At 36.2% G+C, this 27295-nt stretch overlaps 1 protein-coding gene across 21 annotated transcripts in view; it reads right to left on the reverse strand.

The window, feature by feature from the left end:
* Nucleotides 1-27295, reverse strand: part of LOC129552338 (platelet glycoprotein 4) — a 100411-nt gene that overhangs the window by 26544 nt on the left and 46572 nt on the right. For 11 of the 21 annotated variants that reach the window (XM_088834010.1, XM_088833995.1, XM_088834006.1 and 8 more), the window contains 2 exons: nucleotides 13219-13426; nucleotides 3076-3236 (listed from right to left, as the gene is read on the reverse strand). In XM_088834010.1, coding sequence (XP_088690136.1) covers nucleotides 3076-3236; nucleotides 13219-13338 — 281 coding nt within the window. In that variant the 5' untranslated portion in view covers nucleotides 13339-13426. Of the gene's footprint in view, nucleotides 1-3075; nucleotides 3237-13218; nucleotides 13427-14753; nucleotides 14844-24217; nucleotides 24356-27295 lie in introns of those variants that run through there. The other 10 variants (XM_088833973.1, XM_088833971.1, XM_088833975.1 and 7 more) reach the window with 3 other exon arrangements.

Raw genomic sequence — 27295 nt, forward strand, 5'->3', positions numbered from 1 at the left:
GATAGGAAGTAAATTCACCTCAACACATGGAAGACTCTCAAACTATTAACTTTTTCTGAAAGGTAACCATCGTTTTCCCATTATTTAAGGCATCTAGGTAGACATTAAGGATTCCTTTGTCAACATCATAAGACATCATGAGATTCCTTTAGAATTGTTATATAAATTTGAGTTTGTTTACATATTTTAGCTGAAAATCCAACTTCTCCAACCCTCACCTCATTGCTTCTCCAAGTAAATGAATTACATCTAATCCACTCAATTTTTATCCCTGAGAGAATGAAGGTTTTAGCCTCCAAGAATAAGATATGTATCTTATCACCTATCAGAGCAGGACTGGGACAGGATTCTATATTGTTTTTTACATTCCACAATGAATACCCTTAAAAGTAAAAACATACCCTCCCTCCAAACAAGCAAAAAAATTAAGCAAAACCTGTGATGAGATAGATCTCAAATACCACCTGTTTTCTCTTATCACATGTATTCAGTTCTCTCAGGGTATGATTTTTAATCAGTTATGGTTTGGTGGTTTAGTCGCTAAGTCATGTCCGGCTCTTGAGACATGGACTGTAGCCCTCCAGGCTCCTCTGACCATGGGATTTCCAAAGCAAGAACATTAGAGTCGGTTGCCATTTCCTTCTCCAGGGGATCTTCCCAACTCAGGAATCGAACCCAGGTCTCCTGCACTGCAAGTGGACTCTGGCACTGCAGGCAGATTCTTTAACAACTGAGCTATGAAGTTTAGTCAGTTATACTTAGATTCTATTAGGTCATACGTGAGTTCTAGATTTTCAGAGTACATGTTTTTTGGAATAAGATATTCAGATATCAAGATTGCTGGGAGAAATATCAATATTCTCAGATATGCAGATGACACCACCCTTATGGCAGAAAGTGAAGAGGAACTGAAAAGTTTCTTGATGAAAGTGAAAGAGGAGAGTGAAAAGTTTGGCTTGAAGCTCAACATTCAGAAAACAAAGATCATGGCATCTGGTCCCATCACTTCATGGGAAATAGATGGGGAAACAGTGTCAGACTTTATTTTTTTGGGCTCCAAAATCACTGCAGATGCTGATTGCAGCCATGAAATTAAAAGACGCTTACTCCTTGGAAGGAAAGTTATGACCAACCTAGATAGCATATTAAAAAGCAGAGACATTACTTTGCCAACAAAGGTCCGTCTAGTCAAGGCAATGGTTTTTCCCGTGGTCATGTATGGATGTGAGAGTTGGACTGTGAAGAAAGCTGATCGCCGAAGAATTGATGCTTTTGAACTGTGGTGCTGGAGAAGACTCTTGAGAGTCCCTTGGACTGCAAGGAGATCCAACCAGTCCATTCTAAAGGAGATCAATCCTGGGTGTTCATTGGAAGGACTGATGCTAAAGCTGAAACTGCAATATTTTGGCCACCTCATGCGTCGAGTTGACTCACTGGAAAAGGGTCTGATGCTAGGAAGAATTGGGGGTGGGAGGAGACGGGGACGACAGAGAATGAGATGGCTGGATGGCATCACTGACTCGATGGACATGAGTTTGAGTGAACTCCGGGAGTTGGTGATGGACAGGGAGGCCTGGCGTGCTGTGATTCATGGGGTCGCAAAGAGTCGGACACGACTGAGCGACGAACTGAACTGATTCAGATATCTTACTATATCAGGCTTTTGATAGTAATATAAGAAGTATGACTCTGAAAAAAATTTTTTTTTGATATTTCTGAAAGTAAGATTATTTTCTGTAGCAATGAAAAGCAAGACTTCTTTGACCGAGTTGTGAATAATCATCGACATATGTCTGAAGACAGGAGATGGGGATAATTACTAGGATGGAATAGTACCATGGCGCTTATATATTATGTTACAGCAGCAGGCATCACCCTCCCAAGTACTGTTACTTCATTATATTTGAGCATGAGTTGCTGATATAGAAATAAATTGATGCATGGAGAGGAAAGAAATTATATAATTATAGACTACCTGAAACAAGTAAGAAAGTAAAACTATGAATTAGAAATCTTTACAAATATGAAGTTTTGTGATAATACTTGATTATTGTCTATAACTAGTTGCAATTATCCTTGAAAAATCAACATTTATATAACAAATGATACAACAGGACTTAATTCTGTTCCCATATGGGGTCTATAAATGTCCTAATACCTGGCTCAGGTTAGTTTTTTTAGCACTTCAATCTATAATTTTGATAGGGGGAAAATGTATGCAAATATCTAGGAGTTTCCAGGATTTTGTCATCATGGACAAACCATTTCACTTACCTGGTGTCAGTTTGATTTTTAAATTTACAAAATGAAAAGTTCTGGCTAATTATTTTCCCCTACATCTGATGGATCTTAGATTCTATTCAAACTGTGTTAAACTGTTAAGGCATGTAGATAAAGGTAGTTTTTTATTCAGTCTTAGTACTGGAGAAAATATAAGAATGAAACTACCGCATAAATACACTCTTAAGACCTGGAAAACAATTTGAATAGAAATCCTAAGCAGGTATTTTACTTACATAGAAGTTTAATGCTGTGGTTAGCAAAACTGACTATGTACTACAATCATCCAGAGTATTTGTAAAACTCATTACCAGGCTCAAACCCAGGGTCTCCGATTCACTTGGTCTAAGGTAGGGCCTGAGAATTTGCATTTCTGCCTAGTTCCCAGGTGATGCTGATGTTGCTGGTCCAGGAGCCATACTTTGAGAACTACTCATATACCTCCACTTTTCAAAGATTTTAAAATATTCATTTTTAAAATTTTGATAGATTTTTTTCTATTTAGATGCATATTTCAGAGTTTTTGAAACATATATGCCACAAGTATAAAACACGTGTGACTTGTTAAATGTAGGGTAGTTAACTGATGCTGGTAAATCGTAATAAAACCTGTTTTTTAACAATTATTAAATCCTTAGATTAGGGTTTTATATAGGCAGAAACAAAATATCCCCATATATAATAATGGTAAGAAAATAATAAGTATATTTCAATACAATGACATTTGTCAAGTGGAAGCTTTTTTCAGAAATACCTGTGTTCAAGGAAAGAGTGCCACGTATTTTGGGGACTCACCTGTACGTGTAAGGACCTCTTTGCTTAACTTTAATTTTGCTGCTATTAACTGCCACTTCGTCTGGATTCTGCACATCAAATATCCAAAACTGTCTGTAAACATCTGTGCCTGTTTTAACCCAATTTTTAAAAGCAGTTGTGCCTTCTTCAAGGACAACTTCCTATGAAAAAGAAAATAAGTTTGAGTTATTATTATTATTTTTTTTTGTAGCCAGTATGGGCACCTGTTGGGAGTTTAAAATCTTTTGTTAGCCAGTGAAAGACCAAGCTCAAGTATCCTGCTCATGGAAACCTTTGCAACCTGTCACATGCTTGCAACAGAAATGTTTTCAACACATTTTAATAGCAGTCTCTTTCAGTCAGCCTTTTACAAGGAAAACCAGTGTGTAACATTGCAAACATGTCTGGTGATTCTAAGGCCAACCTTTGGCAAGCTTTCAGTTCAGTTCAGTTACTGCAAGGAGATCCAACCAGTCCATTCTAAAGGAGATCAATCCTGGATGTTCATTGGAGGGACTGATGCTAAAGCTGAAACTGCAATACTTTGGCCACCTCATGCGACGAGTTGACTCACTGGAAAAGACTCTGATGCTGGGAAAGGTTGGGGGCGGGAGGAGAAGGGGACGACAGAGAATGAGATGGCTGGATGGCATCACCGACTCTGTGGACATGAGTTTGAGTGTACTCCGGGAGTTGGTGATGGACAGGGAGGCCTGGCGTGCTGTGATTCATGGGGTCGCGGAGAGTCGGACACGACTGAGCGACTGAACTGAACTGAACTGAAAGCAAGCTTTAGAGTGACCCTATTTCAATATTGCAACAATTTGTAACCGTTTATTAAGCAAGTTTAATTAAAGCATTTCAAAAAAGTTCTTATCAGGTTGAATATTAATTTCTAATGAACCCTCAATGAGTCGGACTGAAGAGGCAAAACGGGAAAACAGAAAAATCTAGTGGAATTAGAAGTTTTCTCATTTTCTTCAGAATTTGGATACTTCAGGGGAAAATTAGTTAACATTTGTTAAGAAAAACACAACTTTGATTTCTCCCATTCAAAACCCTGATCAATGAGGCTTTCCTCACAGTACATTTGCAGAAACCTATTAGTACATTTTCCAAGATTACAATAGTCTAATTCATTATTATTAGGTTAATACTTTTAAAATAAAAGATGAAATACAGAAGTTTTCTTTTTTTGTGAAATCAGAAAATCCAACATTAGAAGTATCTACTAGTTTAGGTATCTATTAGTATGGATACCTAAGTATTAATAGTTTAGGAGCTGAGACAGAATAGAGAGTCACCAAACCATTTAAGGTCAATTGTATTATCTGTAAAGTTAAGGGAGTTATCATAGATGCTCTCCCAGGTTCCTTCCAAGGCTTTTTACTCTCTGAGCAAGAAGCCTATGGAGCTCTAGTAGCTAATGGAGACAAAGGTAACTTTGTGGCAGGCAATGTTTCCAATTAACTACCTTGGAAGGAATACATACTCAGGTGTAAAGCTCCAGCTTACCCTTTTACTGCTAGAGGAAGAGGAAGGAAAGCATTTCACAGAAAATAAGCCTAAAAAACCCTACAAGAACAATCTCACCTGTTTGTTCAGTTCACCAGGAAGCATCAATTCATAGAATGATGGATCAGAAAAAGACAATGAACATTAGCACATTTTCTAGGAGAGCATGCTGACACTCTGAGAAACCAGGTATCTGGCCCAGGGGTCACTGAGGCAAATGCCTAGTGGCAGAATCACGATGAAGAACCTAATCTCTGACCCTTAGGCTAGTCCTCTTTTACACCCTGTTACTATTTTTTGTTCCTGCCACCTCTGCACTTAGTTGGTAGAAGTAAAAGTGAATTAGCAATCTTCAGGATACTTGACTTATTGCTTAATGGAGAGAAAAAGGGAATTCCTTAGAGAAGAACAGGGCATCAACTAAAATGCCATTACAAAATCCTGTGCTGTCACAATCCTTTTACACTGGGAACATTCCAACTGTTAAAGCAGTGTGAGACCTTAGTACTTTTAACAAGCAATTGTCCTTGAAGATTGTTTTATTATTCCTCAGTTCAGTTCAGTTCAGTTCAGTCGCTCAGTCGTGTCCGACTCTCCGCGACCCCATGAATCACAGCACGCCAGGCCTCCCTGTCCATCACCAACTCCCGGAGTACACCCAAACTCATGTCCACAGAGTTGGTGATGCCATCCAGCCATCTCATTCTCCGTCGTCCCCTTCTCCTCCCGCCCCCAACCTTTCCCAGCATCAGAGTCTTTTCCAGTGAGTCAACTCGTCTCATGAGGTGGCCAAAGTATTGGAGTTTCAGCTTCAGCATCAGTCCCTCCAATGAACATCCAGGATTGATCTCCTTTAGAATGGACTGGTTGGATCTCCTTGCAGTATAAGGGACTCTCAAGAGTCTTCTCCAACACCACAGTTCAAAAGCATTATTATTCCTAAAATGTCTTAATTCCATAGCAAACTCAAATCAAGACAAAATTATGTATAGGTAAGTATTATGGCTATTCTAAATGTAAAGGTGTTTACTGTAAATGATGAGGGTTTTGAAGCTGAAATCTACAGGGAAGCTGCAAGCTATGTTCATTTACCCATTTCAAGAGACATTATGAGAGGAAAACACACATGAACATATACACATGTACATTATTACTTTCACACTGTGGAATCTTAAGGACTAGTTTAATATCAATTGTTTATCAAACCTCTCAAGACACAGATTTTATTTCAATAATGTACTTGGTGGGAGAGAAATCTCCCTGACTCTAAGGCTTGTGCATTTTATATATATATAAAAAAAAATTGTAACTGTATCATGTCTGTCTTCTAAAGGCCATGAGTTACTTTGTCTTATTTGTCAATCTGGAGATAACTTTTTTAAATGGGGAAGTTGAAACACAAAGAATTGAAATAAGTGCATTGAATTTTCTGTGGAGTTAGGGTCATCTAACACCATCCATTTTTTTTTTAGTAGTAGAAGGGGGTCCTAGAAAAACAGATGTCTGATTCAATGTTGCACAACAATTTGGTAGTAGAGAATGGTGAATCCGGCATTTCACGCCAATCTTGTGTGGTTTTTATAAAACCACAATTGGTACAGAGACAGAGAAAAATATTGAATCAGTCAGAACAGGAATGAATTTCTTCTGATCCTAAGACTACCTAGGTACTAGAAATTTGTATAGACCTCTTTGACTATCAAGACTAAATATATCATAAGCTACTCTTAAAAAGGAGCTTAAATTCTTATGTTCTTTGTGAATTTAAAAGGCCTTAATTTTAAGTTGACTTTGGACTGTCTGGCCTATTTTGTGTATGTTTCAGTAAATTTGAAATACAAAGGTGAAATTACATGTACCAAAAAAAGTAATATAATTGAAGATCCTCTCCCTTGGCTGATACATACATCAGTATCTATCCCTGACTTTAAGCATTCAGACTATTTAGCCCTGGATTTCAGCTTGATGACTCTAGTGTGGCATGGTCTTCAGCTGAGTTGAAAGCCATTTACTTTGAAAGTTCTGTTTTGCTACATTAATTTGAAGGCAGATGTCTGGAACTGTAATACCCTCTATCTAGTCGTGTGGTCACTTGATTATTGCTGTTATGGGAAGTATTCATCCACATGATGGGCAACTTTAGTCTAACTATGTTCCTGTGAATGAACTATATAGAATACATATACAGAAAATAACATTATCCCATTTCTCAAGGTTCTTATAGAGTACTGAAAGATGGAATCAAATAAAGCAGATTTTAATCTATGAGTAAATTTCCTTACCCTACTACCAATGTGACTAAGTATATTGGCTTCTTTACTCAAAGCTTAGAGTGAAAAGTGAAAGTGTTAATCACTCAGTCGTGTCCGACTCTTTGTGACTGGATGGATTGTAGCCCATCAGGATCTTTTGTCCATGGAATTCTCCAGGGAAGAATATAAGAGTTGGTTGCCATTCCCTTCTCCAGGGGATCTTCCTGATCCAGGGGTCGAACCTGGGTTTCATGCATTGCAGGCAGATTCTTTACTGTTTGAACCTCCTGGGAAGCCCAGAGTGAAGTGGTTAACAATTAAATAGATGCTATGAGTTTGATTCCCAGTTTGATCATGTGCTAACCATTTAAACTTGGGCAGGTTATTTGATTTCTTGTACCTCAGCTTCCTTATTTGTAAAATAGGGATAATAATAACATTAGAAATAATATGAGGTTGAACTATACGAAATTAATATTTCTGAAAGTCAGTATAGGTGGAATATGGTATAATTATATTAATTATTTCATTCATAGCATTCCTTTCTGAACCAGTCATGTGGCAATAACGCATGTAAAATCCTGTGACACTTCTGCTATTTAATCATTTCTATATTTATTCTCCATCTAGTGAAATCAAAACTTCCCTAAAAAGCAGAAACATACTGAGAAGAGTCATTATCTTCTTCACTCACTACCACAATTTGTTCTGTTTCGAACCAGTTACAAGCAGTCTTCCTACAATCAAAACATTTTCTCTCTGTATATACATGCTGGGAGGAAAAGAAAGAGAGGATTAGAATATTAGTGCCAGTCGTACTAACAGTCAAAAAGTGGTTTTGGTCTCAGGTTATTATCAAGTCATCACTTAAACCTCAGAATAACAATTGGTGGGACTATTAGATAAAACATGTTTCTGAAACTCGGGAAATAAGCCTCCAAGTATTTATGTAAGAACCTAAAATGGGTGAGTTTTTATTTGGCATGAAAAGTATATTATGTTGATATTAAATTGGACTGGAGGAAGAAAATTACACATGCTGACTTGCTGTTTCTTAAAACATTTTAAAGTGATTTTTATATTGGAGTTAATATACAAATACATATTTAATCCATATTTTACTACTATTTAAATTTAGAATTTATTTTAGATTTCATGTTCTCATATATTATTATTAAATTTAAAGCAAATTCTACTGTCTTTAACAACCTATATACATCTGGCACTTTTTTGAGCTTTTAGATACTATAATAAAGTAAAAATTATTTTATCATATCTAGAAATAGTCTAAGCATACATCATGAAATTAATATATATGTGTATAAAGTTTACTATCAAATATTGACTGTTGCTTTGAAATTATAGTCATTTTAATAAGTCAAAATAATAATCATTTATGTTTATTTTATCTGGAAGCATTTTTTGGCTACGAGAAAATCATTCTTTTCAAGAATAGGGAAAGGAAATGGTGTAATTGAATAATGGTATGATTGAACATTAGTCTTTTAATTGAAAAAGATATCTTGATTTTCTGTCTTGATGTTCCACGGTTAATATCATAGGTGAATTTAAACTATTTAAAATTGCCTGTTATATAATATTCAGCAATATTAATCAAGTGATATTTTATAGTGTCAGGTGATAAATTACCCTTTGTGAGTGGTGCCAGAACTTTGACCTTTTTCTGAAGTCCTTTGATAATTTCTGCTTTCCACATTCAGGCAGCTCATGCCATTGACTTTTAGTCGATCTAGCAAGATTGCATAAATCTGCTGGTCCCACTCAATTCTACTAGGAATCATGATCTGAAACACTGGTATAAAAGCATTCAGTTATAATGCATAAAACCCTACATAATGCATAATTATCTATAATGCATAAAAACCCTACAAAATTTCCTTTGGAAATAGTGAGTAAAGAAATATAATGGTAAAATATATCGACTATTTTATGCCATTTCAGATACTGGTATCAGGTGTCATCTTTGACAACCAGAAAGTATCAGAGTCCCAACTCTAGAGAACAAGATGAGATGGTTTTCTGATCTTTTTAAATTAAGCGCTTTAATTTTTTTATGATGCTTTTATATAGGTAATAACTTTGCCAATTTGCTGTTAGTCCATTAAATAATGCAAGTTACATGCAGTGAGTTTTAATTGTAGAGAAAAACTGACTGGTAGTACAACATATATATATATATATATTTGTAAAATAGCAATATTAACCTAAGTGCTCTTGAGGCAGGGGCGAGACACTTGGCTCTCTGTGCTTACACGTAATTCAAAGATTTGACCTCTACACGTATGCCAAACAGATACATATGCTAATCTCATATTTAAAATAATTATGTAAACTAAATTTAAAAGAAACAGTTTTATTTAAACGAAGAAAAACTCCCAACATCTTTACATAATTAAAATAAGCACAGTCAACACAGCTATATGAAAATCTGAGAGCAAAAGCAGGCTGTCTTAACTATACTACACAGCTCCTGACCATTGAAGGGCTTCTGATGATGTCTTGAAAAGTGAAAGTGAAGTCGTTTAGTCATGTCCGACTCTTTGAGCCCCATGGACTGTAACCTATCAACTTCCTCTGACCATGGGATTTTCCAGCCAAAAGTATTGGAGTGGGTTGCCATTTCCTTCTCCAGGGATCGAACCCAGGTCTCCTAAATTGCAGGCAGATGCTTTACCATCTGAGCCACTTGATCTTAGCCAAAAGGCCAAGAAGTGATGTCTTAGAGATGATGTCTTAGTCTGTGAATATTGAGCGGGGTTACAGTGTGACCCAAAGATTGCAGGTAACCCTCATTTCAAAAATAAGAAGGGAAAGCGCTCTATTTTTTTTTATTTTATCCCACTTTATTACTTGGCACTACTTAAAATATAATTTTAAAGTTATTAGTGACTGTGTGCTAACTACTATTTCCTTAATTTTCCTCTGCCTGAGATAATTTTACTTTTTCCTTAAAAATTGGCTTCATAATAACTTCTAAAAAATTACAGTCTATTATTTTCATTGCTTCATATAAAATAATTTTTCTGTTTTCTGTTGTCTTCCTACTTACCTCTGAATGCACAAATCCCATACTAATTTCTCTGCTCTTTTTTCTCTATATTCAAACTCTCCTTAAACGTATCTATTGTTTAGTTTTAGCTGTATTCTCTATAATAATGAACAAATCTCTGAACCTTCCCTTTGAAATATACACTGATGTTCCTTTCAAATCACTTATAAAACCTCTGTGCTTTATTCTTCTAAGGTATACATGTTTCTGTCAAGAACACAACTGGACATCTTGTAGTTTGAAATTTTTACTCCTCTCCCTGTTTATTTAGTTCCTCTATCCATTGCATCCCATCACCCATCAGCTCTACATACTCCATCACATGAGACCAGAGAGCCTTTTGTTATGCGCAAACTATGCAAAGATCTGTTTAAAAGTGAGTGTTCAGTTCTCCTTGAAAGTGTTCATGTCCTACATAACATTTCCTGTTTTTGGTCTCCTCACTTTCCAACACTTTCTGCTGTAGAATTAGAGAGTGCAAAATGTATAAATCATCTCATCTCTGCCTTCAGATTGCCTAGGTTTAGAAACTAACTCATATTCCTTTTGGCTGGGTGAGTTGTCAGGTTGATTTAAGGTCTTGTGATGGTAGTAACTTCTCATTGATATTTGTGAAGATTAAATGAATTAGTATATATGATGCTCTTACTAGGACTAAAAAATGCTTTATTTAGTATATGGTATAATATATTAGTATGTGTGGCATATAACTTACTAGTATATAGTATTGGCATTTCCTTCTACAGTATATTTGATACCAGAATCTAAATGCAGATTTTGTTATATCTAACAACTACAGGTAAATATACACTACTATTGCCTGTCATGTCATTAATTAAATAGTCTTCTGCCTGATGCTCAAAAGTTTCCTAAACTTTACCCCATGTTATTATCTTTCCAATCATCTTTGCTGTTATTCCTTTGTTTTGACACATTTTAAAAAATATTTTTCCTTCTATCGTCACAATATTTAGTTGCATTTCTACAACTTTTTTCCATGGCATTAAGCAGTCCCTTGACACTTTTATTGGAACTCTTTTTTGACTTTCAAAATTTACTTCAAAATCCAACTCAAGTCTCACCTTCTTCCTGAAGTTAATGAATATTCTGCGAAAGTTCTCTTTCTAAATAGTATATGCTTTAGAATTCAATTACAGAGTTTCACAAGTCTCTGTAGATTTTTTTTACAATATGCTTTTTCCCAGTTAAAATTTTTATTTTTTGAGATAAATATTTATTCTCTCAGCCTCTATACAAATTTTTGATGTCTCAAAACTCTTATTTCCTCAAGATAAGCCATATGAACTTACAGGTAAATATTAAACAATTTAAATAGATGTTAGTGCCTCTCATAACATCTCACAGAGACTCTGTATGTATAATATTGTTGAATAAGAAGAAGAAACAATAGATGATCACTGCTCGCTACTGATTATCAAGTATGAATAAAAAAAAACTTAGTCTAAGATGCTGTGCACCAGAAGATTATTGTGGCTTTTCTCTTCTGAAGATTAAAAAAAATTATAGTCTGTGTGTCAAAATTTATCCTGTTCTCACTCCACAGATACAGAAGGGAAGTGAGTTTATAGAGCAGAAAGGTTATAGGACAATAGCAGTTCTCTCTAACACACTAGACACTCCACACCTCACCATCTCCTGTCTGTCTCTATTGACCTATATTAAAATCATATCAAGAAAACTGAGAATTCCAAGGAAGGAGATGGTGTTTAATGTATAATATTTCCAGCTAAATCCATGAGGTTAAAATTTTTGCTGTCAGTTAGCAAGAGAAAAGATAGAAATGCCTGTGTGGTTATTAAGCAAATATAGCATACAAGTATAGAAACTGTACCAAAAATGTCCTATTTCTTATCTGTTGTACTAAGACAATAGCTATAATAGTACAGTCAGAATTTTTTTTAAATTTATAGACTAAGCATTTAGTTGAACAAAAACAAACCAAAAAAGTTTTGGAAAATAGTAACTTTTGTCCTGGGTAACTAGATTTGAAATTAAATCTTCATATTAAGTCAGGCAGTGCTTCAGTGAAAAATAATTGTAATTAGTTAAACTCCTAGTAAGAGTAGGATGCCAAACATGGGTGAATGGATGAGACAGATAAAGGTCTTGACAGGAACAGAAACTCCAGTATGGGTTGGTAGTCTAGCCCATTTTATAATTCAGTTCTTGTTGATCTCCTCTCTGCATTGTGCTTACTGACATCCAGACCACTGGCATCTGAACCAGGATGATAGCTGAGGCTAGCACTCAGATATGTTTATTTGGCCAGCATTATATTTTAAAAATAAACATACACGCCTCTGAGTAGGGTCTCAGTAATAACTTCACAGTAGTCATTGTCTTGCTTTTATATTGTTCTTGGTAGCTTTTCTTTAAGGCTTATCTCCAAACCCTGAAGTCATTTGGATTTGCTATCCCTGGTTTAGGACTTCAGCAGATCTACTTCTCCTTATTCTAGTCTTCCTTTTCTTTATCAATTAAAGTTGGTGAGTATAAAGCTGAATTAGAAGGAACCAGGATGAGAGACAGATTCTAGTTTGTTGTACAAAGCCTATATATTAAGTCACTTTATTTTTAGTTAAATCCATAGTGAACTTGTTTGTATACATACATATATATACGCACACACACACATATATACACACATATGCATACATATATATACTGGGATATGTTCCACATAACATTTCTGAAACTATTTTCTATAAGTTCCTTATCAATCTTCATCAGTAGGAAATGTTTATAAGAATCATATATTATTAATATTGCACACATATAGAACAGTTTACCAAACAAAAATAAATTTTACCAGTTTTACCAAATATTCCTAAATCAATATTAAACACAATTTTAAGTTATACTTATTAAACACAGTTTTAAGTTATATATGATTTTACTTTAATCAACTGTAACCAAAGTGCAACTACTTTTATAAATGTACCCTCACAAAATAACACTCATTTCTCATTCAAAAGTATATGAAAAGCATATCAGCATACTCTTTGGACATAATTAAATGGAATTATTCCTACTTATCGGCATACCTATAATAGTTTTTATCAGAAATTAAATATTTAGACTTAAGATGACAGTGCATTCATATAGAGTATACATCATACTTTGATTATTTCTCTATCATGTAGAGTTTCTGTTGTTCAAAATCACCTTTGTGTTAGACACAAAATTGCTGGTTATAGTGAAATATAAAACAGGAACCCTAAGCCCTAAACAAATCAAGGTAGACTGAATCAGGATGAAAATAAATATTCTTGATACCACTTGTACCTTTTTAATTGTCTTCTCAATAAGCATGTCTCCAACTGGCATTAGAATCCCTCCAAACACAGCCAGGACTGCACCAATGACAGCACCAGCAATGAGCCCACAGTTTCTATTGCACCCCATGATTCTTGTTCAAGGAAAAACTGAGATTCAGCACCTGCTTCTTTCAAACTCCTGGGTCTGATGAAGGTGGTTGCCAAGCGGTCTGGTTCTATCGTTAGAAGGAGATCATAAAACAGAAGCATAAATATCAGTACAAAAAGATCAAAGTACAAGGAAAACACGCAACTGAAACAAATCATTTTGCCAGTTATAGACGGATTTTTTTTTTTAGAAAACTTTCCAGGTATTGTAATTTTTTTTTTGACTTACCTATCAGTGGTAGAAAAAATAAATATCATCACATAGAGCATTTCCTCATAATTCTCTTTAATTTTTTTCCTGTGGATGATTAACATACTGAAATCTTATCTATGGAGAATGTTCTATGTACTCTTGCCCTCTGCCTACCTTCTGTCAGCCTGGGACACTTATGGACATTTTTGCCCTCTATCTGGCTTTTTCACCTAAACACAGCATTTGCACAGTACTACTTGGGGAACAACAGACTGGTTCCAAATAGGAAAAGGAGTACGTCAAGGCTGTATATTGTCACCCTGTTTATTTAACTTATATGCAGAGTACATCATGAGGAACACTGGGCTGGAGGAAGCACAAGCTGAAATCAAGATTGCCGGGAGAAATATCAATAACCTCAGATATGCAGATGATACCATCCTTATGGCAGAAAACGAAGAGGAACTAAAGAACCTCTTGATGAAAGTGAAAGAGGAGAGTGAAAGTTGGCTTAAAACTAAACATTCAGAAAACTAAGGTCATGGTATGTGGTCCCATGACTTCATGGAAAATAGATGGGGAAATAGTGGAAACAGTGACTTTAATTTTGGGGCTTCAAAATCACTGCAGATGGTGATTGTAGCCATGAAATTAAAAGATGCTTACTCCTTGGAAGGAAAGTTATGACCAACCTAGACAGCATATTACAAAGCAGACATTGCTTTGTCAACAAAGGTCTGTCTAATTGACTGATGCTTTTGAACTGTGGTGTTGGAGAAGATTCTGGAGAGTCCCTTGGACTGCAAGGAGATCTAACCAGTCCATCCTAAAGGAGATCAGTCCTGGGTGTTCATTGGAAGGACTGATTCTGAAGCTGAAACTCCAATACTTTGGCCACCTGATGGGGAAGAGCTGATTCATTGGAAAAGACCCTGATACTGGGAATGATTGAGGGCAAGAGGAGAAGGGGACGACAGAGGATGAGATGGTTGGATGGCATCACCGATTCAATGGACATGAGTTTGGGTAGACTCCGGGAGGAGGACAGGGAGGCCTGGTGTGCTGAGGTTCATGGGGTCACAAAGAGTCGGACGTGATTGAACTGAACTGAACCTGGTGTTCTCCTGCAAATTGAATGGTGGTTGAGTGGTGTCTATCCCATCTAAATGCTAAACAAGAACGGTAACAAATGTTTTCTTTACCTTTTTCACAATTAGAAAGATACAGTTTTTACAGTAAATGATCTGATGAGTCTTAGAAGGAGTCAGTTCTTCTAATCAGTGGTAACCTATCTGTTAAAACCAAAAATATGAGTAAATTAGGGAAATACGTTGTCAGAAAATTTACACTACTCTCTAATATCACCAAAATTATAATCACTGTTAAAAGAAAATTCCATTCTCATGGATATTGAGTTCATGCTTGAATTCTTTCTTATCAACTGTGTTGAAAATGTTGAAATGTATTACAGAGTATTTTCATTTCTTTTTAATAACTGATTTTTATATCATCTAAAGGTGAATAGAACTTGAAGAAAATATGTAATGCAGAGTATATCTAGATTCTATAATAGGTATTGCTTTCTTACTATCCTCAAATAAATATATTTTAACATATTCAAAAGCAATAGTGTTCCTTCTGTTGTAGGGAGCTGATTCATACGGCTTCCCTGGTGACTCAGTGGTAAAGAATCTGGCTGCCAACACAGGAGATGTGGGTTGGATCCCTGGGTTGGGACGATCCCCTGGAGAAGCAAGTGGCAATATGCTCCAGTATTTTTGCCTGGGAAATCCCATGGACAGAGGAGCCTGGTGGCCTACAGTTCATGAGGTTGCAAAAGAATCAGACATGCTTAGAGGCTAAAAAACAACAGTAAACTGATCCATAACAATTCTGTTAAAATCAACTAGATTGTGTCAGTATGTATTTCACTTAGTCTTATCTTTGGAAAAAAATTCTTAGCATAATAAGTAGATCCTATTGTAACAAGACTTTATTATTCAAATACCTGATGCTGCTGCTGCTAAGTCGCTTCAGTCATGTCTGACTCTGTGCGACCCCATAGACGGCAGCCCACCAGGCTCCCCCGTTCCTGGGATTCTCCAGGCAAGAACACTGGAGTGGGTTGCCATTTCCTTCTCCAATGCATGGAAGCGAAAAGTGAAAGTGAAGCCACTCAGTTGTGTCCAACTCTTAGCGACCCCATGGACTGCAGCCCACCTGGCTCCTCCATCCATGGGATTTTCCAGGCAAGAGTACTGGAGTGGGGTGCCATCGCCTTCTCTTTCAAATACCTAAAACATACTAAGGTTGACCTGACATTGATAAACAGAATGTGATTTGTAGCTTATAAACAAATACTCCCTACTTCAGAATGCCCTTGCCCAAGGAAGACAAAAATTGCAACAGATTGGAGGGACACACAATATTTTTGTCAGTCTTGTAAGGATAATAGTAAAAATCATACTTCGTTATGGTTTCAGATTTTTCCCTCCATAGCTTGGTTGTGGTTATAGTACCATTCTGATGGTTTTATTAGTATTTCTTTCCACTTGAGTAAACATTTAATTTTTTAAAAGCATTAATTGCATAGCTAAGAAAATAAAGGAATAAGACTTTTCCTCAAAATGGAAGAAGGCAAATCTTACAAACTTTTTTCATTCTTCAGGATTTCCATTCACTTATACCAAATACCTAGGATGATCCACTGTAAATCAGGATGAACAAACTGATTCACACTGAGTTCCTGGTGGCTAAGAAGCTTGAATAGTCATTAATATCACATGTTTTTCCCCAATGTAAACAAAACACACAAGCCTAAACAAGTGATTTACTTTTCCTGTGGAATTTTATTTCTCTGAACAAGTTGAGTTGTTGTTGTTTAGTTGCTAAGTCATTAGCGACTCTTAGCAACCCATGGACTGCAGCACGCCAGTCTCCACTGTCCTCCACTATCTCCTGGAGTTTGCTCAAATTCATATACATTGAGTCCATGATGCTATCGAACTATCTCATCCTCTGCTACCCCTTTCTCCTATTGCCTTCAGGCTTTCCCAGCATCAGTGTCTTTTCCAGTTAGTTGGCTCTTCACATCAGGTGGCCAAATATTGGAGCTTCAACCTGTCCTTCCAATGAATATTCAGGGTAGATTTCTTTTGGGATTGAATGGTTTGATCTCCTTGTAGTCCAAGGGACTCTCAAGAGTCTTCTCTAGCAGCTCAGTTTGAAAGCATCAATTTCTTGGCATTCAGCCTTCTTTATGGTTCAGCTGTCACATCTGTACATGACTACTGTAAAATTCATAGCTTTGGCTATATGGACCTTTGTAGGAAAAGTGATGTCTTTGCCTTTCAGTACACTAAGTTTGACGTAGCTTTCCTTCCTTTATTAATTGCTTGGTGGTAGAACTCGCCTGCCAGGGCAGGAGATGTAAGAGACACAGGTTAGTTCCCTGGGTCAGGAAGATCCCCTGGAAAAGGGAATGGCCACCCACTCCAGTATTCTAGACTGGAGAATTCCATGGAGAGAGGAGCCTGGCGGGCTACAGTACATAGGGTCACATTAGTCATGACTGAAATGATTTAACACAGAGGATGAAGAATAACATGCTCCCTCCTATGGCTTTGGCTAGGATTGTCATAATACAGTGGAATAAATTATTTAAACTTGATAATAATGACTCTTTCAGAATTTTCCACAGTTTATTGTGATCTACACAATCAAAGGCTTTGGCATAGTCAATAAAGCAGAAATAGATGTTTTTCTGGAACTCTCTTGCTTTTTCCATGATCCAGTGGAGTTGGCAATTTGATCTCTGGTGCCTCTGCCTTTTCTAAAACCAGCTTGAACATATGGAAGTTGACGGTTTACGTATTGCTGAAGCCTGGCTTGGAGAATTTTGAGCATGACTTTACTAGCGTGTGAGATGAGCTCAACAGTGCAGTAGTTTGATCATTCTTTGGCATTGCCTTTCTTTGGGATTGGAATGAAGACTGACCTTTTCCAGTTCTGTGGCCACTGCTGAGTTTTCCAAATTTGCTGGCATATGGAGTGCAGCACTTTCACAGCATCATCTTTCAGGATTTGAAACAACTCAACTGGAATTCCATCAGCTCCACTAGCTTTGTTCGTAGTGATGCTTTCTAAGGCCGACTTGACTTCACATTCCAAGATGTCTGGCTCTAGGTGAGTGATCACACCATCGTGAATATCTTGGTCATGAAGATCTTTTTTGTAGAGTTCTTCTGTGTATTCTTAACACCTCTTCTTAATATCTTCTGCTTCTGTTAGGTCCATACCATTTCTGTCCTTTATCGAGACCATCTTTGCATGAAATGTTCCCTTGGTATCTCTAATTTCCTTGAAGAGATCTCTTGTTTTTCCTATTCTGTTGTTTTCCTCTATTTTTTGCATTGATTGCTGAGGAAGGCTTTCTTATCTCTCCTTGCTATTCTTTGGAACTCTGCATTCAGATGCTTATATCTTTCCTGACCTGCCTCTTGAGAAACCTGCATGCAGGTTAGGAAGCAACAGTTAGAACTGGACATGGAAAAACAGACTGGTTCCAAATAGGAAAAGAAGTACATCAAGGTTGTATATTGTCACCCTGCTTATTTAACATATGCAGAGTACATCATGAGGAACACTGGGCTGGAAGAAGCACAAGCTGGAATCAAGATTGCCGGGAGAAATATCAATAACCTCAGATATGCAGATGACACCACCCTTATGGCAGAAAATGAAGAGGAACTCAGCTTCTTGATGAAAGTAAAAGAGGAGAGTGAAAAGGTTGGCTTGAAGCTCAACATTCAGAAAACGAAGATCATGGCATCTGGTCCCATCACTTCATGGGAAATGGAGAATCAGTGGAAACAGTGTCAAACTTTAATTTTGGGGGCTCCAAAATCACTGCAGGTGCTGATTGCAGCCATTAAATTAAAAGACGGTTACTCCTTGGAAGGAAAGTTATGACCAACCTAGATAGCATATTAAAAAGCAGAGACATTACTTTGCCAACAAAGGTCTGTCTAGTCAAGGCTATGGTTTTTCCAGTGGTCATGTATAAATGTGAGAGTTGGACTGTGAAGAAAGCTGATCGATGAATCAAATTGATGATTTTGAACTGTGGTGTTGGAGAAGACTCTTGAGAGTCCCTTGGACTGCAAGGAGATCCAATCAATCCATTCTAAAGATCAATCCTGGGTGTTCATTGGCAGGACTGATGCTAAAGCTGAAACTCCAATACTTTCGCCACCTTATGTGAAGAGTTGACTCACTGGAAAAGACTCTGATGCTGGGTGGGATTGGGGGCAGGAGGATATGGGGACGACAGAGAATGAGATGGCTGGATGGCATCACTGACTTGATGGATATGAGTTTGAGTGAACTCCAGGAGTTGGTGATGGACAGGGTGGCCTGGCGTGCTGTGGTTCATGGGGTCACAGAGTCGGACACGACTGAACAACTCAACTGAACTAAACTGAATAATGACTAGATATTTACAAGTAGAATCTCTTTTCTCCTTGTGAATATCATTCAAGTGTGCTGTACTGTATGTAAGTGATCATATTCAGGGGAACTTATCAAGTACTAAATTACTGAATGACCGTCTTATAGACCACTCCCCAGTTCTCATCTGTAAGTTATATTTGAGGTAGACATCAAAATACAGGGATCCAAACTGCTGTAACTGAGGGTGGGAGACTCAAGATGAAACCAAAGTGTGATTGGCCACTCTCTTGCCAGATGACCATGGCCAAGCTCTTTAATTGCTCTGTTCCTCAATTTCTTCATGTGTAAAGTAAGATTATAAGATGAGATCCCCATTTTTTCATTTAAGCGGCTGAACTGGTTCTTCACTCAAATCCTCACATGGAAGACTAAGCCAAGTGACTTAGATTACAGCATTTGTGGGACCACTGAGACCCTGATTCCTAACTAGATCTCCTGAGTCCCACCTAGCACTATCTTGTCCCATGTTTAGGAAGCTTGAGGAGCATCTCTGTAGAAACCTGTGGATTGCAATTCATTAAAAAATTGGGACAGGAAATCCCTAGAGTCAAATTCTAGTTTCATTGATAAAATATCAGGAATACAACTCAAATCATCTCTTTTGGAAAGATATTTTCTATATAAACGCCACAAAGTTATTCAATATTAATGTCTTTTGCAGTTCTGTCAGATGGAATATAAAATCACTTTAAAATTACAAATCTTTTATTTCTGAAATGGATATGTGAAGTTGCTCAGTCGTATCTGACTGTTTGCGATCCTATGGACTGTAGCCTACCAGGCTCCTCAGTCCATGGGATTTCCCAGGCAAGAATACTGGAGTGGGTTGCCATTTCCTTCTCCAGAGGATCTTCCCAACCCAGGGATCGAACCCAGGTCTCCAGCATTGTAGGCAGACGCTTTACCGTCTGAGCTATAAGTGTGTGTTATTTGTCTGTTCCCAGATTCTGTGCCATCACCTAGTTGAGAATCTGTCTGACCTTTCCCAGAAGCATTATCCTTTATTTAAGCAGTCCCATGGACTATAGGAAAGTGTCCCAAGGGGCAAAAAGACCCAAAAAATCTGCTGGATGACCCAATGTGTTCTTTAGTGCCTTCTTCTCTAAACATGAAAGCTCATTATTATTCCATCCAAGGACCCTGTGCTCAGAGATGTCAAGTTATGGGCAGACCAGGGTATTGCCTAGACTCTGTCTGCTTTGAACTTAAAATTGAAGTGAGATAGTGCAAACAGCCCAGTGCTGTTGAGTCAAGTTCATCGGAAAACAGAAGTGTCAATAATTTATTCTGCTAAATTTCATGCTTAGACAGTTACTAGTCTAACACTGGTCTGGATGATGTCTAAGCAAAGATAGTAGTGTGACACACATTCCTGCATGTGCTGATATTTTTGACAGAAAGAGATTAACTTTATGCACTTTTTCAAATTTTCAATCGGCCAGCTTATTTTGTTATCTTGATGCAAGTTTTTCTATAAAAATAGGCAAGATATTTTTTACAAATGTAATCCTTCTTTATCAATGGCTTTGCTTTCCATGGTTTCACTTATCCACAGTCAAAAAAATGGTCAACTAACGCTAACTGAACCTGTAGAAAGTAAAATTTTAGATGATGGGGGACTACTTAGGGTTTGGTGCTCTCTCTAGGTTCAGGCACCCACTGAGGGTCTTGGGGGAAATAGTTCTCCCCAAGAATATGGGGGAACTACTTATTTTTGTTCATTTATCATGCTTCAGTGCCTTGTCACCATGAGTAAGTATTATTATTATAATCATACTTCAAGCTTATGCTTCCTACTACAAAATTACAAATACAAGTTGACCCTTTAACAACGCAGAGGGGTTATGGACAATGCAGGCAGTGGAAAATCCACATATAACTATACCATCAGCTTACCTGTGGTATTCAACCAAATGCATATATTGTAGTATTTATTGAAAAGATACTGCATAAAAGTGGACTGACAAAGTTCAAACCTGTTTTGTCCAAGGGTCAGCTGTAATTTGTGCTTCCCCAGGAGGCTCAGTAGTAAAGAATCTGCCTGCCAATGCAGAAGGTATGGATTTAATCCCTGAGTCATGAAGATCCCATGGAGAAGGAAATGGCAACCCACGCCAATATTCTTGCCTGAAAAATCCCACTGGACAAAGGAGCCTAGCGGGCTACAGTACATGGGGTTGTTGCAAAGAGTCAGACAGGACTTAGCGACTAAGCACACGTGCCACTGTAGTTTTATTTACCTGAAGCAAAGGAGGAACCAACAAATGAAATAGGACATGCACTGAATACATGAGAAAAGCTCAGGTTACTCAGCATGCTGTACTCAATAACAGCTTTATAAAGTATAGTTTGTCTCCACTATTCTCTCAAATGTAGCTATTTAGAGCATATAAAATTTGCGTTTTGCACATTTGGTTTTCTTAGTCATATAGATTCTTTCATAATAAAATTTTATTTGCTAATTTTAGGTTAAATTTTATTCTTTACCCCTATTTCTTCACTGGGAATAATAATTTACTGCTTGCTTAAAGTACTTCAATTTGGAAAACAAAAATTTCACATATACAGGAAAGAAAACTTATTTTTGAGACTTATAAGAAGGACGAGAAAATAAAGACATTGTAAGATCCCACTAATCCCATAACTTTCTTGAATCTGTATGGAGATCCGCTGTGTCCTGTCAGTTCACAGACCATAAATCCTACTCTTTTTGTAGAGTTTGTGAACGTAACTACATGTGGGCTGTTTATTTTCTTGCTGTCAAGTCAACAGTGTGTTTCTAGATGAAATTATGAGTGTTATGCCTTTCCATTATGTTGGAAACCTGGTGGTAGGAACTGAGGCTGAGCTTTAAAGAAGGGTCCCCATAAGTAGGTCAGAATAATAGAGAAATTTCCCAGAGAATTTGTGATTATTTTCATGTGTGTATAGAGCTGTGTTTCCTTGGAAACTCCACACAGAAAAAGGCATGGCCAAGAGGTATGGTTTCCTGGGATGTGAACTATGAATCTTTAAAACAGTTTCATATTACATACTCGTGCTATGAATGAATGCCAGGACCTGGATGACATTTTCTAACTCATGAGTGAATATCTCAAATTTCCTATTCTATCCATAAGCCTTCCTTCTGCTTTTCCTCAGAATAGGAAACCAGATCACAACATCTCTGTTTTCTACTAGACACACAAGTAATTATTTTAATACACAGTCTTTTACTCACCTAATATAGTATTTGCCCAGAAAACCCAGGTTTGGAGTTTGGGGGAGATTAATTCAAAGACAGGTTGAATATGAAAATTAGCTTTCCAAATTAAGTTCCTTTTCACACTCTTACTTTACACAATATCTAGGTGTGTTTTCAAAGCCATGATTCCCTAGACATGAATAAGATGCAGATTCATATCAAGCTGGTTAAATCAGTTATTTAAATCTGGCTGTGTTTCATCAAGTGGATACAGAAGGTCACTAGGTTAGTACTTATTTTACATGCAATCCCAACATATGATGGTAGTTAAAAGAATCAAAGTGGCAGGAACTGTGGCCCTTTCCCCTTCTAGTCACATCTCATTTGGGCTATGAGTCATCCCCACAGAACCCTAGGGCTCTATGGAAAATGTTTAAATAACTAGATTTGGAAATTTTCATCATCTTCTCTTATTGAAGTTACCATAATCTTTTTAATGTATATGGGCATTTCCATTACAGGGGTTTAGAATATTATGCAAATGAAAAATCAACTCCTAGGTTAGAATAATTCCTCAAAACTTTCAGTCATGACTTGGGCCACTAAATTTAAAAATATCTTGTGATTAAATCAGAAAATAGTTACAGAATCAATTCTTTCAGGAAGAAAAAATCCACAAGATTTTTTCCCTATATTGTAGCAACTATAACTCCCAAGATAAATTCCAAAATTTTCAGTGCATTCTGTCCAGTACCTCTCTAATTATAGTTTTATTCCTCTCAATTTAACTTCTGATGTTTGTGTATTGAATTTATTGTTCTGGTCTTGTAATGATTCTGGTAAATAAAAAAAATTTCTTTGTATTTTTTTTCTCCCATGAAATCCAGTGGACCACTGGACTCTATATATAACAAAAATTTTGAAAAATATTATTTTGGTTATTTTTTTATTGAATATTAAGAGCACTGTTTGTTTGTTTGTTTTTTACTAATTTAAAACTACACACTAAAGAACTGAAAAGTACACGCAAAGATTTTAAAAACATTTTTCAAAATGTTATTTGACAATTCTAGAAACTGTTTGAAATTTACTTCAGAGAATTTATGCCATTTACAGTTATGTATGAGTTCACTTACTATAATTAATTTATAACTTTTAATTTCTCCAGTATGATTTGTCATTTATTAGTATTATCATTCAAGAAAATAATTTGCTGGTATTTGTAATAAGTTTCCTAAAAACACAAAAACTTCAATTTTTAAAAAATTCTATTACCAAATTTTATATAATTTATACAGTTATATAAATCAGAATCATTTGGAATTAATATAATTTACCAGCAGCAAGTAAAATTCAGTGAGAATGAATTTTTTTTTTAATGCTGAAGAGGAATATATCCAAAATATACACTGCTGTTAACCATGTAGACAAATTCAGGTTCACCAAAAAATTGTGACATTAAAAAATAGAAGATTAAATAAACCAAAGACTCTCTAAAATAATAAGTACTGAAGAATTGCATATTAGAAAGCATGTTGGCATAAGAATGGCAAGTGACTTTTAAGAACTAATCCTACTAAACTGATTTTTATTTATGTTTATTTTCATTCATAATTTAAATTAAAAACCATGCATAAATACCCTGAGTAGACAATAAAAGTTCTGAAGTAACAAAATTGGATAGTACATCATTTTAACAAAAACTGTCTATACATAAACATAAGGTTTTAAACATCAAGAAGCAACATGACACTGATTATTGGACAAAGTTTTAATATTTCTTAAACATAAAAGGTAAGGTTGATAACTTTGAAAACAGCACAAATCTAGCTTTTAGGAAAAGCCTAATGATTTCAAAAAACAGTTCCTGCTTACTGCTGGTGTTCTATAGCTTTAAGGGTGCGTATATAGTAGTGTCATCTCCTGTCATTTAGGAGACTGAAATTAGAAAAAAAAATCATTATGACTTACCTTTAAAAAGACTAAGAAGTACTTTCCGATCAAATATTCCAACATTTGAACAGTCAGTTCTTAATAGGACCAAATGGTATCCTGCAGAAAACCCTATACTGAAATCCTCATTATAAAAAGTGTGTGAGTTTAAATATGCTTTAAGAAAAAAAAAAGAGAAAGGCAACGTCAGTCAGATCCCAATGAGTGGTTTGTTCCAAAAGGAGTTTGAAAAAAAAAAAGGAAACCCCACACCTCCCACTTAGAGTGTGTGGGAGGGCTGTGACGGGTCTTAAGGGTCTGTTTTTATATTGTAGCGTGGACCTATTACCTATATCTGAGATCCTCTGCTGTGTTTTTTTTTTTTTCTTTTGGCCATTTTCCCATCCAAGTAAGTCAGAGGCCAGAGAGACAAAAGGAGCTAACTTGCTGAGCAGCCTTTCATATACTCTTTTATTATATTAATACAGTCATTATTCCAGATGATAAAGCGGACCCAGGGGTGGAAAATGTATACTGTGAAGAATTACCAGACTCACTTTCCTGCTTGAAATACCTGTTTCACAAAGTTTAGATAAAACGTACTTTCTATGCATCATTTATCCAAAGTGTGTCAAGCCTAATGATTTTGAAAACAGTTGAACTTTGTCAGTCAACAAGGATGACAAACAGACTTTAAAAAAGGAAATAGCCTACTGTTCTAACTGGAAGTTCTTCACTATTTATTATGTTCTGTTAGTTTTACAGAAATTTTATGAGCAGAGTAAAATCCTTCTATGAAAACCAAGAAGTTGTATTTCTCTTAGATCTCTTTAGATAAAAAGATAACTTTAAATAATATTTAAATAAAATTTCATATTAAAAGCCATCCTAAATAGGAAAAGTATATAATGAAGTTACTTTAAAAGAAAAGCATTATTTAAAATTTCATCAAAAAAGAAGGCCTTAAACTTTTGGGGAGAAAAGACCCGCATGTTAAAATCCCATTCTTAGAAAGAAATTCTCAGGATCCTACAGGGAAAATAAAAATCTTCAGGTTAAACTGTTATCTGTGATACAGGCCAGATGAATAAATGCCTCTGACTCAGCCTTGAAAGATGACAGCATAACAATAACAGGCAGAAATACATTTACTTCATTAGATCATATTTAAACCACTCCTCACTGGGCTGTTTGTGCTGTTGCTTCTGGGCATGTGTTGGATTCTCTCATTTGCTAGCTGTGCATTACAACTGGAAAGGAAGCAAAGCAATATTTTACCTTGAGCATTGCTTTCTTTTTCCAGGATATTTTTATAGATAAATTTATTTAAAAATTAATAAGTTATGGAAGTCTTTAGTTATATTGGGATTGTTTTTCCAAATAGCTGATCACTTAATTAGGATAAAGTAGAAATGGCCTTGTGTAATCTCATTATGATTTATGCTTTTCATTTAAAAAAAAGATTTTAGATAATTTAAAAAGATGATTCCCTTATCATTGTGACATTTTATCTTTGTTATATTAATAAAAAGGTAATATAAAGGCTAGTTTAATAATTATTTTGATTATGAATATCTATTTTATTGTATTTAAGTTGCTTTGATACATTTCCTTCTCAGCCTTAATTCTCATAAATATACACAAGTACACACGTACACAAATACCCTCCAGTGTGACAATTCAGAAATAGCCCACCCACAAAGTTCAGATGCTATTTTAAACAGCCTATCTTAAATGCACCAAAAGGATAATTAAATTATATAAAAAATGAACATTGTTAGAGTAAGATATTTCAGAAAAAAATACCTGTAAAATGTATACCTAAGCTGACACTGAACTTACTTGGATTACTATTTAATCAGTAGTCTGACGACATCTAAATTCTTTGTCTTTGGAGAGGAAAATGTCACACTTACCCATGAGCAGCCCAAAGAATCAAATTTACATTCCCAGAGGCAGCTGTTAACTGTTTAACACTGTACACAACAGTTCCTGATACAGGAAGACACAGGAAGCCCTGAGCCAAGTAAAATCTGAAATCATATGTCTGTATTTTGAGCAAAATGGTCACCTTGAACAACAAGGCAGAAAACTGCTGCACCCATTTCTCAGTAATGCATGTTGGGGTTTTCATTTTTAAAAGATTATGTATATGTAATTTTAAGGGATATTTTTATATGAGCGTATACCTTACCTTCTGTAAGTCCACTAGAACACTAGACAGATGCAGCAGAATGAAAGCTCAAACTGTCAGTATGCTAAGTCAGCTTAGGCACAGTGCTTTGCAAACTTTTTACGTGGATGATCACTTAGAATTTGGAATCAGACAGACTACAGTGACTTGGCAATATACTACCGCTAGCTATACTGACTGGGGATTAGGAGTTAACTAACAATTTATTCTTACTTTCTTAATCAAAAAATGGAGCAAACGAAATAAGAGAATCATAATAAGGACTAACTGAGGTTGATTGTGTGCAGCCCTTGACAGCGGCCTGACTATGAAGCAACGAAGTGCTTCCCTTCCCCTCAAGTTGCTGTTCCTTTCTCCCTTCTGCTCTGATTACTGGAGATCACACAGCACCATCAGACAAGCATTTGACATTTTTTTTTGGTCCTTTCTCTGCATTTGCTGGAATGTTGACTCCATGGATGAGAGACTCTTGTCTGTTTATTGCACTGCTGAAGCCTCAGGAGCACAGAGCAGGCTCATAGCTGGTAATCAGTTGAATGACTGGATGCACATGATGTCATAACCACAATAATATTTTTGAAAGAAATGAGAATGGCCAGAAATAAGAGGTTATTATACTGTTTGTTCATACCACAGATATACAATACTTTGAGATGAAAGGCATATGCCATGGAAGTAAATGGACCTAACTCAGAATTTGGAATTCATCCCTACCTACAGTGTGTGACTTGTTGCTACCACCTTACCTCTCTAAGTCACAATGGAAATAGCTCCCTCTCAGTATTGTTGCAAAGGTGAGAGTAGTAATGTGACCAACTCAGTGCAGTCCTTGACATATATAGTATTCGTTAATAAATAATTGGTATGGTGATCATTTTTTATTGAGCAAATTTTTATTTTAGGGAATTCATTAAGGTAATATG

Source organism: Moschus berezovskii, chromosome 3 (genome assembly GCF_049115385.1).
Source record: "Moschus berezovskii isolate FMDL1 chromosome 3, NW_MosBer_1.0, whole genome shotgun sequence".
Classification (NCBI taxonomy): Eukaryota; Metazoa; Chordata; class Mammalia; order Artiodactyla; family Moschidae; genus Moschus; species Moschus berezovskii.